This window comes from Lonchura striata, chromosome Z (genome assembly GCF_050655825.1).
Source record: "Lonchura striata isolate lonStrDom1 chromosome Z, ASM5065582v1, whole genome shotgun sequence".
In the NCBI taxonomy this organism is placed as follows: Eukaryota; Metazoa; Chordata; class Aves; order Passeriformes; family Estrildidae; genus Lonchura; species Lonchura striata.
The window spans coordinates 55,938,150-55,953,433 of NC_140740.1; the positions used below are offsets into that span (position 1 = coordinate 55,938,150).

The 15,284-nt window shown below is 37.6% G+C and overlaps 1 protein-coding gene across 3 annotated transcripts in view; it reads right to left on the reverse strand.

Moving 5' to 3' along the window:
- PLPP1 (phospholipid phosphatase 1) overlaps positions 1–15,284 on the reverse strand; it is a 60,757-nt gene that overhangs the window by 40,239 nt on the left and 5,234 nt on the right. For 2 of the 3 annotated variants that reach the window (XM_021534310.4, XM_085566436.1), the window contains exon 2: positions 4,167–4,321. The exons of the other annotated variant lie outside the window; for it this stretch is intronic. In XM_021534310.4, the coding sequence (XP_021389985.1) occupies positions 4,167–4,321 (155 nt within the window). The remainder of the gene's footprint in view (positions 1–4,166; positions 4,322–15,284) is intronic. 3 annotated transcript variants of the gene reach the window in all.

Genomic DNA, 15,284 nt, shown 5'->3' on the forward strand with positions numbered 1-15,284 from the left:
ACATCTACCAATTAACAGTCTTCAACAGGTTTTGCTAATCCCCTGATTTATTAATCTCATCACAGCAGTAACTACATTTGTCCATGAAGGCATATAAAATTAGCTCAGTAAGTGCTTATATTGGTCAATCTAATAAAAGTTTCCCTTCAAAATGCATCCCTTCCATAAACAGCTTAAAAGATCGGTTTCTTTTACCATAAAAGAAATAAGTAAATTGCCTCCAAAGTATGATTGTGCTAATCTGTAGGAGGGAAAGTTTAGACATTATTGCACATGCTATAGGCAGACATTTTCAAAAACATTAAGCCTAATGCCTAAAATGTTAAAGCTGGCACAGGAGCAAAGCTACCTAGATCCCTTTTGGGAAGTCATAATGATACAGAGGACATTTTGCCACATCAAACCTAGTAATGTTTTGATTCAGCCTTTTTTTGTTGTTATTTAAACTACTTAGAAATCAATATAACCTAGCTACCCAGATATCTTTTGATTGGGTTCAAGATGGAGAAATTAGGTCCTACAGGCATAATCATGTTCCCTTCTCTCAAAGAAGGTCCCAAGAGCAGTGAAGTTCCCAGAGAAGTGACTTAACCAAAACTCTTTTTATAATGAACACTTCTCTGTAAGGAACATCAGCATTTGCATTACTTGTTTTGGTAGCAACAAGCTGTGGAAAACTGCTTTGTCTCCCAGAAATTCAGTGCAGGCCTTTGGCCGAGTTAGAAGTTCTGAACTTTTCTCTCTACATCAGTCCATCAAGTAATAGAAACTGACCAGTGGCTTGTGAGCCTTCAGCTCTGGGACAGAATTGCCAAGCAAAGCCTTGGCAAGGAGCAGACAGAAATCCTAGAACAAGGAGCAGACAAAACTCAGAAACTCTCAGGTTGCTCTGTTTTCTTTTGCTCTGGTGAGAAGGATGTTTTTTTCAGAGAGGTTTTCCTTATTCTGTGCTTCCCCCTTCCCACATTTCACCTACCCCTGGAGCTAAGGCAAGCTGCATGTCACTAAAGGTAGCAGTCTGAAGAAAAAAGATGACTGGAAGGGAAAAAAAATAAAATCAGTTTGGATTTAAAGTTACCAGAAAAGCCAAACTGAACGGGACACCTACAAATAGACATGGCAGGAAAGATATTTTGACATTAATTTGTCATTTAAGCTTGAAAAAGTTGGTCTTATATTGGCAACTGAAGACCAAAAATGCCAGACCAAATACATTTCCAGCTCTTCCTAGAGCTGCAAGCTATGGACAATGCCTAGTCATGGCTTTTAAATTACACAGATTTACTATCTATCTAAAAGACTTGGTAAGGTAGAAGTATCAGAAAGATCTCCTGGGGCTCCTTAAATGTCAGATCTAATGAATATGCACTGTTCTAGACACTGGCCTAAGCCATCTAGAGAGATTCAGTCTTCTAGACCACTACCAAGACTTGATTGACCCTAAATCTCAAAAGATTCTAATACAAAAAATCTGGCTCCCATCCAGACAAAGAACAATTTGGAAAATTGAGAAGCCTCATATTAAGAAGTGGCACTTGGAAAAGAATAAACATTGATTTCTCAACATTTTATTTCCTGGTAAAAGGTGGCAATGGCAACACAAAGGGTTCAGGCTACAAATAGAATAATGATTCATAAGAGTATTTTTTTATTTTTTAATATTCCTGAGTTTCTAACACATTTTGTAAATCTTCATAAAATGTCATAAAAACAAATTCATGTTCATGCAACCTAGTTTCTTTTACGTACAGGAGAGTTAATAAATATTATTAATAATATTAATAAAATATCTATGTATTTTTGAGGCTTTTTGGGGTTGAGTTTTTTCTCTTTGAAGTTATTTTATATTCTATTACAGGCCTACCCCCAACAAAGCCTTTTAGTATTATAATTACTATTATACAGCAAGATATTCAGGCCATTTCTTATTACATTCTGAAGACAAGCAGGCCTATTGTGCAACTCTAAAAAGAGTCATACCACTTAGGAATGAGTATTCTGTTTCATGTAGTCTGATTAGAGAAGAAAAGTCTGTACAAAAGTGTGATTTATCAACTCTAGATGAAATTTTTTTCATAAATTCCTTCATTGAGGATTCTGTCCCTTTCAGTAAAGTCTCATGTCACAACAATTTTCACTAGATGTGGGATAATCAGAGTTATTGCCTAAAAATCTTTCATGAGTGAGCTGTATTCCTGTTGAGGGTGTTGAATCTGGAACACACTACCTCCAAAAACCTAAACCGCCTTGGAAAAAGCCTCAAGCCTCCAGTGAGTCAGACCAAAACAAAAAACATTCTGAATTCAGATTCTCAGATTGATCAATTTTCCCTGTCCATTTTGAATAAAGGCAATCTTGAAGAGATAAACCATTCAACTGGAACCCACTTTGAATTCAGAGTTGTAATATTCCATGTCTCATACCCCCTAGCTGTACAGCTTACTCTAGCCCTTAGTTTTCAGCAGCTATGGAAAAATTTTTACCTCTTGCATGAGAATAAAGAGCTCTCTACATCTGAAACTGAGATTAAGAGAGCCAGGTTAACATGTTAACTACACTGAGCAGTTGCTTTAAGGTCTGGAAAACATTCAGACTGAAAAGCTAATTACCTGATTAGACTGTACAGTAACAACTGTGCTCTAGAACTTTTTCTTTCTTAAAACCTCTCCTGGAGGTTTTAAAACAGAGACTAGAAGTGGTTGTTCTAATCAGCCTCCTGCACAAAGACTAGCAGTGAAAACCCACTGTGTAACTCCTATAAAAGTATCATAGCAGAAAAATATCAGAATTACTGACATCTAATTTTAAGCTGTAACTTTCACTGCAAAGGTACCTAAAATTATAATAGCCCATGTTACTCCTTAAATGTGTAGGCTTTTATGTGCATTACCTCTAAGTCAGACGTTTCTCCATGGCTTTAGAGCCAAGAAAAAAACACACCCTCCACTGACTTTATATTACAGCAACACCTTCAAATCTAAAAATGAACAATATTTAAAAAATCAAGCAATTCACCAGTTTATTGAACTGCAGCTAGAACATTTCTTTAGAAGTCTAAAAGTGCTTCTTCAGAGCTGCAATTGTTAGTTCACCTGTACCCATATCAACCAAGATACACAGGAAACCTATTGGAAAATAAATTTTCCCAAAGGTGTGCTGAACATATATATCATACTTGTCGAAGTGACAAGCTTTCCTTAAAAGTGAAACTATAACAGTGATAACTTGTTATGTCAGCCTCCTATTTACTGCACAGGTCTAATGGAAGCTTTAATGAATAAGCACTAATGGGAAAACCAGAGTAATGCATGCAGAAGTTCTACATGCTCATTTGTTTTAAATTACTGTCTTCCATCCTTAAACCACTTCATGTACTTCTTACTGATTAATTAATCTTACACAATTATCAGATAATAAAATATAATCATCTTTCACATAGCTTGATCAAGTATTGCAGGGACAAATAAGTTGTAGCTTCAGGTTCACGACTATTCTGCACCGTCAAATTTTGATTCTCCAAATCAGCTCAAGCCTCACTAAAAAGTGGGATACAAGCAGGCTTCAAATATTGTTAGAAAAAACTAGTGAAGAATTATATTGTTCTTTGTCAAAATCATATGGTCTTTAAAACACCAAGCCCATTTTCTACAAGCAATTAGATTTTCAGTTTCTGTATCCCACTTTATCCCACTCTTCTTTAATGAGTAATCACATTACTTTCAAGCTTAACAAAAGCTTCCAAGTCAAAATTAGGTTTATTTTTAGAGAAACTATATGGTAGCAACAGTCACCAGTTATAGGTGCGTACACTGCATAACAGTGCCAAGTTTTAACATCTCACGTGTTTAAATTAGCAGACTAACCCATTCTGAACAAGAGATGTAATCATTCTATAACATTTTGGAAGACATTTTTCCCCTCCAGTGATAAAAGCCTAGTCTAAATACACTTTTTTCTGTTCCTAAAGCAAATTAAAGTAGCAATCAGATTAGTTCTAGACTTTCTCTGCAAACAGTATCAACAGCACCTTTAACATGCATATGACTATATATATATATAGGATTTTGCCTATATAGACTGGTCTTCAACTCATTTATAGTGCTGAGCTCTTAGAAGGCATACATTTTACTCCCATCACCAAAGCTCCCTATATATTAGCTACTTACAGAGAAAATGGGCAGGGTGAACCCCACTGTGTAGAGGACAGTGGATGTGATGGTACTGTCATGGAACGGATACTTGATGCTGTCATCATTACAGAAAAAGCCTCTCTGATACGGCTTTATTTTGGCCAAGTTTAGAACACCAAGGGGTAAGCCAGCTGTTGGGGGAAGGAAAACAAAAACAAAAACAAGAAATACATGTGGTTAAATAAAAAAAAAAAAACAAAAAACATTTCTAATCATGCATGGAGGAAGCTATCAAACATGCATAACTAAATTTCCTAAGTATCATGCAATGCACACACTTACCAAATTCTGTTTATAGACACTTCTCTTTCAGAACACTACCTCAGAAGGACTCTGAGGTTATCCATCAGGTACAGATGTTAAAAAAAAATACAAAGTTTAAAGCCTTCCATCCATAAGGCGAGCTGCCACAAAACCACACCGAACCAAGATTACATTCAAGAAAAAGCCTTTGCCCCTCACATGACTAAACAGTTATTAAGGACAGGCAGCCTTTTAGAAAATAAAGGCTCCTCCTCCCTCTTCCACTACCCCACAACCACAGCTTGTATCTGATTTTCCAGCCTTGTTATATATGCTATAATGTGGTCAGTGTTTACAGATAAGACAAAGAATAGACACAGGTTTTGTCATGCTTAGGGAGTTATAAATTTCATGCAAGTAGTTTTCATGCAGGTAATGGGAACAAAAAACTGCAGGGACACTAATGGACACTTTGAATGGATTGCATCTCCAGGTAATGAGATTATACTTTGAGATTGCATTTACATAGCATTTGTACACTTTGGAAGATTTCTGCATTAAAATATACAAGTTATTAATATTGCAGCTAAGACCTGGGTACAAATTATAGCTCTCTGAATTTACACACTGTGATATATTACCAATTCCCTCTCTTACAAGATAATTTGCATTACACTGATAGTCATTCAAGAGAAGCCATCCAAACTTCTGATAATTATATTCACGTCTAACTTATTTCTGATAAGAACCATGTGCCATGTAATATACATTTGCAGGAGCAATAACATCAGGAAATCTAACTTTTTATTTTTATTTTACTTTCTCATAAAATCTAAGGTTGGAAAGGACCTCCCAGATCATCAAGTCCAGCTTTTAGCCAAATAACACCATGCTCACTTTCTCACTTTGTTTTGATCAGCTGAGTAACCAATAGATTAAAGTGGGTAAATTACATAATGCTAAATCCCCAAACAAAACAAAAAGTAAATTTTGTTTTAAAACATGGTAAAAATGGGCAAATAACTGCATTTTCCCGAAAATCCATGAAATACACAATTCTGCAAATAGACATTCTTTATGTAAATTAGAGGGTGAGTGCCATTACTGAAGCAGAAAAAACTACTCCGTATATAAATGGCTTACTGTACTGAAAAAAAAAACATCTCAAAAAAGTTAACATGATCAGTGATTCTGATTTCTATTGACACCTGTTGACTACCAGGTAAGTAGCTTAAAGGTGATTAAAGTATACTTATTGCTACGTACTTTGTTAGAAGAAAAGACATCAAGAGTGAAACAGTAGGAATAGAGTGATAAATCTGGGCCCCTTCTTTGGGCTGCTGAGTTGCGGTGCAAAGGCTTGTGAAGTGCATAATGAAACTGTACATGGTTGGTAGGACCCCAGCTTTCAACTCCTCTTCCTTACAAGGAAGCAGATGGGGAGTATTTTAAATCCTCTTATGGAGCAGAGGGAATTTTTTTTCACAAATCATCTGAAACACGAAAACTGTCCACATTACTGATGCTTACCATACCATATAGAAAAAGTGAACCAAAATACAAATGGCATTAAGCTTATTCAACTTCAAGCACAAAGTTTTTCATTATGTAGCATGGTATTACTATTGAATCCACTACATCGCAACAGTCTCTCTTCTTCCTTCTGCTTTAATGATGAGAAAAGGGCTGAAGCTTGACTATTCCAAGTGGCAGACAGAAGCAGATGAAAGAATTGCAGCCCTTCAAACATGAAGGGAGCTACACTGAAGAACTCAAAGTTCACACTGACCACAGGGATTGCTGTATGTCTGCATGCCTGGAGCCAAGTTTCAGCTCTTCTCAAGGCCATGGCAAGATTCCACTAACATAATGTAGATTCCATGCTTCCTGTCTTTACCTTGGCTGTTGCATACCGAGCAGGATGACAGAGTGATAATCCCATTACCTATTTGATACGATCATATCTTCTCAAACAGGTCACCAGATTTTTACATACGGAAACATGACAAGCTCATGATTAACTTCAGCAGCAGCTTGTGTTTTGCATAGGTGGATACTTCACAGACATAAATACCTATCTCCCACAAAAAGCTGCTACAGTCTAATATCAAGGACTAATACATAAAGAACTTTTGACCTGGGAAGGGGGAAAAATGAAAAGCAGCAAATAAAGGAGGCAGATGAGAACAGTTTCAAAGTGACTGCAAAACTCATCTGTATCACCTACATTAAAAGAACACAAAAAAAACCCCAAAGTTGGTTACACATCTTACACTATTGCCATTTTTTTTTCATCACTGTTAAAATTCTTACTGCAATCTAAATGATGCACTGCTTTCCAACAGTGGACTACAACTAGAAGATTTTGTGAAGTGGTATTCATTAATCATTAACCTATCCCAAACAGTGGCATCGTTTTTACTGCTGCTGATTTTACAGGGAGAGAATATGAGATGTAGTACATGTAAGCAAACAGTCCTGAACTTTTCATTGTAAGCAGAAAAAAACCCCACCACTAATGTACAAACCAGGCCAGTACTGCCATCAGAGGTGTGAAGCACCTCCATGAGCTTTTTAAGCTGAAATTCTGAGGAATGCAATTACGTTCAGTTATATCAGTTTCTACAAACTGGAGCAAAGAGTGACCAAGATGTCATGCAAGACCACCAGGATAAAAGGCAATCCTGTAGATTGTAGAGCAGTTCTCATGCCTTATCCTCTGCTCACTATACTTTCTTTTCCTTTATACTTAGCCAGTACCAGCAGTAATCTCAAAGCGCTCTTCTGAACCAGGGAGCTTTATACCTTAAGGGCTCATAATGGCTTAGTTGTTATTCATACCCTATAAAGCATGACCTTCAGCTGTAAAAAGACTATTACTTGAAGTCAACATAATTCAGATTGGAACATATTAGAATTGGATTTCATCTACTCTCTGGTAAAAATTATGCAGTTTATCTTGTCAAGAACTAGTGACCAACAGATTCTGGGCTGTTTTGCTAGACAGTAGCAGACAGCAGTCCTCTGACCTTTCTCTCCCCTCTAATTATAAAGAAAAAACAACCTGGTCACTCCAGTGTTGTGTGACTTAAAGAAAGGACAGACTTCTGCAGTGCTCACACAAATAGACTCTAGCTAACCCACAGACCAGGCTGGATGGGGCTTGGAGCTACCTAGTCAAGTGGAAGGTGTTCCTGCCCATGGCAGGCATATTAGAAGGAGATAAGCTTTAAGATTGCCTCCACCCAAAATATTCTATGATTTTATAACCCTGAAAGCTACAGATGTAGTAACAAAGTTGAACAGGAAAGAGACTCCAAAGATTTGAAGCCTTTGCCTATAAAAGAAAGGTAAACAAGTTTCATACATATGAATAAGACAAAAAACCCCACAGTAAAGAGGGAGACAAAACAGAGAACAACACTTGAATTACTCAGCAGGGATTGCAGGGATGGGAACAGCCTCTAAGTTTTGGGCTAGAATGGCAAGAACAGGACAACACATTTGTACAGTTACATGAGGTATTCTGAGTTCACAAGGAGTTTCCAACTCTAATTTGTAGGTTCAAGCCAGTTGCAGTGTAGTTTCCACTGACAACCTACAAAAATTCACAGTAATACACATAGCCTCCAGGAACTATTTGATTACATCTGACTGGATGACATAGCATGACAAATGCCTGTAAGAAGGGAAAGAAGGGAGGTCCAGGGTAGGAGAATAGGGAGGAAGTCCAAGTGAGAATGGTCCTCCGCCCACAGAAAGAAAATGTTACAAATAAAATACCAGTACCCAAGGGGAGAAGGTGAATTTTTTTTTCCAAAGGAAAACTGCTTAATCAAAAAATGTTGATTTGCTATGTTTTTAGTGAATTTTTTTAAAGACTAAACAAAAATAAATTAAATTTCATGTTTATCTTACAAATGAAAGTGATTAGTACCAATCCATCATCTTTTTACAATGTGTGTAACACTGCACTACTGTTCTGATCTGTGGCATTTATCACACTGGTAATTTTAGAGTTGGGTGCTTAAGCTTGAAGTCAGATTCTGAAAACTTCCAGGTGTCCATATAACTTTGGACATTTTCTTAAATGTTTTTCTTAAACAGGAGAACAGCATTTAGAGCCCAATTAGTGTATTTTACAACAGTTGCCATAAATATTTAAGCTCAGCAAAGAATATTATTGTTTTATGTCTGAAAGGAAATAAATTCTTAAAGTTTGAACCACTTCAGCAATACTGTACTACCTAGCTCTCGGCTAGAAGCAGCGCTCACAAAATTTGGCTCAGCCTTCAAGAACAACCCAAGACAACCTAGACTGTCCTGTCCTTCTCCCACCTCTGGCCATCTCCCACTACCCCTTTCTTGCCTTGGCATTAGTTTTCACACCATGTGTCCAAAAAGACAAACCCACACCTACACAACACTGTTTTCTCAGAGCCGCTTGCTCATCAGGCCAACTGTATTACTCTAAGAACTGGCTTAAAGGATAGAGTAAGAACATGTACCCAAGGGTGACGAATAAAGGACAAGGACAGACTGGGACAGATCAGCTTCAACAACTTATGAAATTGCATCTTGATCAGTGGTGCATTCTTTGCCACAATTTTAAACATTAAAAAGGAATGCACTGTATTTTGCAAACACAGGTTAATTAACCCATTTGGCCTCCTTATCTGTGCAAGTGACTGAATCTCCACTTGAGGTTCTGTGCAGTCAAACTCACACTGAGTTGCTGTTTCAAGTCCTCCAAGGCAATATTACTCTGTAGTCCTATTGTGGTCCTCAATCAGGAAGTTTCTTCAACAAAGCAAATTAATATCTGGGAACTGGGAGAACAGCAGCTACTCCTAAGCAATACTACAGTAAATGAGAACTTTCTAACTTGATTATTAACCAAAGTATTTTCTTCATGCTGCAATGAACTCGTAACTAAGTGTTAATTAAAAAACTTGTACAGGACTAACATAAGACTGAGAAGGGTTTTTGTTTCTCTACACTTGCCCTGAAGAATATGATCAGCACACCCTGCACTTGATATACTGACAAAATCGGCTTCACGTTTTGTAAAGAAATTCACAGTTTATAGTTAGGGAGTGTCAAAAACCAATTCTAGCTGTACCAGAGAAACCACAAAACACAATTATATCCTCAAAACAGATGAGGTACTTTTTACAGCTTACATTCTTACTAGACAGATGATACTGTTAATAACCCCACAGAGTCATTTCAAGCTAAACCTATGCAGCTGTCAATTGCTACCAAGAGCAAGAGAGAATTTAAGTCCTCCTGCTCTTACACATGTATTTTTGCTTTTATTTTCAGACAGGACAACCATGTTGTCTTCACTTTTTATTTTTCAGTGTACGATCTGATGATGTGAGGAAGTAGGCAAGAGATCTAAAGAAACTCAGGTCAACTTCATGCTTCTGGAGAGAGTTTGGAAACGTCTGTAAAAAGTACTGCTCTCTGCAGAAAAGGAGACAGGCTGAATTTTTTTTTCTATGAACAGTCAAGGGAGAATCAACACCTTAAAACAGGAGGTTCTGGGAATACACAAAACTACCAAGAGGAAGAAGAAATTGAAATAAAGAGAAAATATTTAGACTTCTGATAACTAGAGGTAAGGAGTGTACAAGAGAAAAATCAGTGAACTATTTATTTGCAGTAGCTGAGACAGGGCAGCCCACAACTTACCTCCTAGCCGCTTTAAAGAACTTTATCTTACTTTTCTACACTAAGGAATGTGAAGTATTTCTAATACCAGCAAACTGATTGTTCTGATAATGCCAGAAGCTGTGATAAGCTTCAGTAAACAGGATACATGCATTTAAAAGCATGAACAACATTCTAATCTCTCCTGCAATTCTACTTGCAACTTTATGCTACATACATTTTTATTTGTCCTCTGATCTATAATTTGGCCAGGAGAGAAGCCAGATCAGCAACTGAACAAGTTCCTCGCCACTTTTTGTTATGCCAGGCAAGAGTGATGAAGGCAGGAAGCAAATGAAACCTTCCTCTGAGCTCGAACAGTCTCAACACAAGAAAATTCTAGTCCAGTCATTTACTAAGACACAATTACAACATATTCCAGTTTCTCTGCATTCAGCAGTCTACTACATGTGAGCACTAGTTCAGTTATCTATAGTCCAAATTAATTAGAACAGGACAAAACTCTTGTTTAAAAACATTAGCATGGATAAGAGTGTTCTCCCTTATATCTACATTTCAATTTTAAAAATTGACTTTTACAAACACTAAAACAGGTTGCTCTAAAACCCATGCAACTGTCTCTCCTGTGAGCACTTAGGGAAGTGCAAATGCAAATTAAAAAATGCAGAAACAAGACAGTAATATACCCTATCCTGCTCTATTACTTAGAGGAGCATTCACCAGGACAAGTGAGTCAACTGGAGGTTGCAAGTAAAGACTGTGCCCTGGGCTCCGCTCTGGACAAGGGGAAGAGGAGGCTGAAGCTGGCCCAGGGATGGACACACACCTGGAAGTCATTAGCAGTTCACCCAGTTGGCTGAGGCCAACTGCCCCATTACTGACAGACCTGAAAACATTAAAGACCCCAGACTAACAGCTAAAAGACATTATCGGGGCACAAGCAGGGAAGGGATAGAACAGGAGAGGTCAGCAGTTTTTTGTACTGCAGTGCTGTTCAAGGGGTTTGTTACTTAAAGGACGAATCCAGCTGGCTGTAGCCAGAGCAAAGGGTGACTTCTCCCACTAGAGCCCCTCCTCTGTAGAGGAAATGAAATATTTCCTCACTGCTTGCATTATGTGCTCAGCACCAAATTCAGTTAAAGGCTTTCATGGTACTGTATGGAGAATTAAAAACAATGTACATGCCCCTAAAGATGTAGATTTCTGCACACAGCCCACCTAAATCACAGACCTTACAGACCAGGACAGCAACACAGACAAAGAAACTGAACTGTCAAGCAAGACAGGGAGGGTTTTGCTTTTTTTTTAACATAGGTGACACCAACTCTGAATGTCATTCAAGACTACTTCTCTTTTAAACACCAGAAGTTGTAACTATTTTCCCATTTTCATCATTGTTTTGTGGGAGTGCACAATAGGAGGCTTTCAAAGTATTTCAGCCTACACACCCTAAATTGAAATACCATTCAGTCTCTAGAAATATAATAGGCAATTAGTTGTCAGGAACCTAAAAGTTCATTTTCCAATGAATCCTGCAAGCATAACAGTATTTTATTTAAACAGTCTTTAATAAAGTCAACAGTGCTACAGAGGCAATCAGAATTTCCATGACGTTGTACACCCCATCATACCCCACAACGTCACTTTACACTGCACACACTGCTGCATGCCACCATGTCTAAGAGAACAGAACTTCGTTTGCATGTGACACTGTATTCTGTAGTATCTAGTAGTACACTAAGAACAAACCCTACAAAAAGCTCAATCTAAACAGATTTTAAAGGAAAAAGAGACCATACCCCATATATTCTTGAGTTATCAGTGCAGTTTGTTTTGTACTGATTCAGGAGACTGCTCCAAAAGTACATTACTTCAGAATCTGGAAAAAATATTTATACAACATTGCTTTTGACATTTGAATACAATGAATAATGCCACAGCATAGAAAGTTTTACAGTACATATAATATACCAGGTGCTGTTTCCATTTGTAGTAACAGTTACCATCATTAAATTTCTGATCTCAGTTTCTTTGCATTTAAGGTATACAATTTTCTAGTGTTGATGACTGGACTCTTGCATTTAAAGAAGAGATGGGAAGAATGAAAAGAGTCTGCATGCAGAAATAGTGACCTGACTTGCATTCCCAGGATCTCCACTAGTGTTAGACCAAGCCATCACACTGGCGTGGAGTATTTTAGCTGAATACTAGTACGGCAGCATAGGCTTACATAAGAACATAAAATTGAAGCCCAGCTTCCACAATTCAGCAAAAACTACAAAAAACTCACTCAGTGGAACACCAAGGAAAGCAGACACTAAGTAAAATGATGATTAAGATGACTTTTGGAATTTAATAGAGAATAGTTTTTGACAGGCTCAATCTCACTGTCTGCCTTCTGCACTCCTTAAGGGCCATGAGCTTGGTGCATATGAGAAGTTTTCCCTGGTTATAATTAGCAGTTTATTCTCTCAGGTCTCTCCACCACCAGCTTCCAAACCACCCTTTCAGCTTAAGATAAGCACAGTTCACTGCCTCTCCATGCTTGAAAACAAGGCAGACAAATTTAGACATATCCATTTGCCTTACCATCCCAAGTACTCCAGTTTCAGAAAATATTTCAACTATTGCTTAGTTTCAGTGACTTATCAACCTAAGACTTTTTGGCAATAACAGAACTAAGTTAAATGGACAAAAATGCATTAATATTAATTTGAGGTTAAAATGTCACTGTATTCTAAGAGAGGCAGAAGTCACCTGAGGTGCTGAAATATGGTAAGAAACTCCTTTTACGCTAAGGCAAAAACTAAGCCTAATTCCTGTTTGGTAGTTTTCTCCTTTCCTAGGAAAGGGATCACAAAAAATTTGTGACCCTTCTTCCAAACCAGGCATGGCTAAGCAACAAACTGAAGCTACATTATATGAGACCCAAGGAAACCCCACACAGCTCCTCTGAAACTTGCTTATTTAGCAGAGGCAGAAAAAGGAGAGGAGGCACTAAAATCTAGGCTATTTCTAGAAAATCTGTTATGTACTCAGCAGCACCACAGAAATAACAGTGTACTGATATGGCTTACCCATACCTTTGTTTCATTTACCAGCATCTGATAGATAGACATTCCAAGACGGGTGTCCTGACCTTACACACGTGTATTTTCTAATCTAAAATTTTCAAAATCCTCCTTTTCCTATTGCCAAATATCAAGACACCACATGAATGAGAGATGACAAAATTGAGCTGAAGCACAATACAAGTAAAACTGAAGTGCCTTCCCAAACTTCTGAGTTAGACCACTTCTTGGTCACAGTTTCTTAAAGATGAATTAGTAAAGTCTATAACAGAGCAAAAGCAGCCTGTTCTTGTACTGGTCATTTCCTCTAACTCAATGTGGTAACAGAAAGTGTTTGATAAGTGCACAAGAAAGTTTAAACATTATCTTTCTATATAACAATTTGTTAAAGAAGTTTACTTGAGTCAATTTTTGTCTTACATACAGTAAGACAAACAGTCTTGATTTTAACAGCTCTATTTGTCTGTATGAGAAGGATGAATGGACCAGAGAACATGGCAAAAGTAGAGCCAAAAACACAACGCAGGTTTATCAATAGACAGTTTTGATTCTGTACCTTTGAGATCTGTCTCATAACTTGAAAAAGGAAAATTCCTCACAGAAAGTGGGTCAAGTCATTAGTAGACAATTGTTAAACAAGAAGAGATAGGCATCAGAACCTTAATATAAGTAGGACAATTTCTTTCATTTTAAAATTGCATTATTAAAGTATTCTGGCTGGTAAAGTGATTACAAGTCTACTCACTGACAGGGCTAAGACATTTATTGTTACAGCTGAAGTGACTACCTGTTTTAGTAGAGAATGTCCCTATCCATGACAGGGGACTGGAACTACATGGTTTTTAAGGTCTATTCCAACACATTTTATCATTCCATGACTAGTGTTTCCAGATGTAGTGGCAATAATATGGATTATTAAAAAAAAAAAAAAAAACAACAAACCAAAACAGTTTCAGAAAGTATTTTAAGGATATCTTGCTTCTTCAAAATAGTTTTAAATTATTTTAATTCTTGTCATAAAACTAGCTGTTTGCTAGTCATCCATTATCTGAATTTCTAGTGTCTGTAGATTTTTCAGTTGTTTTCAATCAACTATTTTATCTGAATAAAACCTAAGAATTATGAGCTTCTTTTGCAGGACAGGGGCTAAGGACGAGAATCACCCCCACCAAACCAAGCAGATATAGCAACAAATCAAGCTCATTTTAAAGCCATATTTCTGTGGGTGGCATGTCTTGCCAATGGGTTTCTATGCATTTCTGTTCAGCACTTTTTTCTCTTTTCCTCCTCCCAAGGTGAGTTTGTTTTAATTCTCCTGGACTAATTCTGGAAAGAGGATTATCAATTGTGGGGGATACTAAATCCGAGTCAGCTGGCATACTACAAGGCTCAAGTTCTCTTCTTATTGGGTACTTTCAAGAGTCAGGTCTACCTGCCTTCCACTGCTGCAACACAGTCACAGATAAAGGATTACCACAGCTTAATCCCCTCATCAGCATCTAGTCAGCAACAGTGCTCCTACATAAAACTATGCAGTAGCAGGCAACCAGTAATCAGTTCTTTATTTCTCCTACCAGGGCTGTGATTGTGCAGCCTTCAGACCAAGCTGCTTTCAGTCAGTATCAGTTCATACTGCCTAACCCTTTAAAACCAGGAGACATGTTGCATCAGCTCAGCACAGCACACAGCATAAACAAGCACTCAAGCAGTATAGAGGGGAGGCAGCTATGAGAGATTAGCTATTTTATAATTTAATTTTAGTGTGAATAAAATGTCAGAAGCCCCTCCTCGCAAAGGTCACTGCCCTCATGTAAGAAAGCTGCAAGAGCCCTTCTGACTGTTTAAGGCTAAGGGAAAAAAAATCACCAGGACTCAAGCAGCTGGTAAGGAACCCAAGAGCTGATAAGCATCTTGCTCTACTATGTCAAGAAAAAATAATATAGTCCTGAGTTCACAATTTGGGTCTTGGGAAGGCACTAGAAGGTGAACTAGGATTTACCCATTGCTGTAAAAAAGTAAATGCAAGAAGTGCTGGTTTTGTGTCAGAAGTTACTATAAGATAAACAACAACAAAAGCTAGCAGAACATGAACCAGACTGCTGAC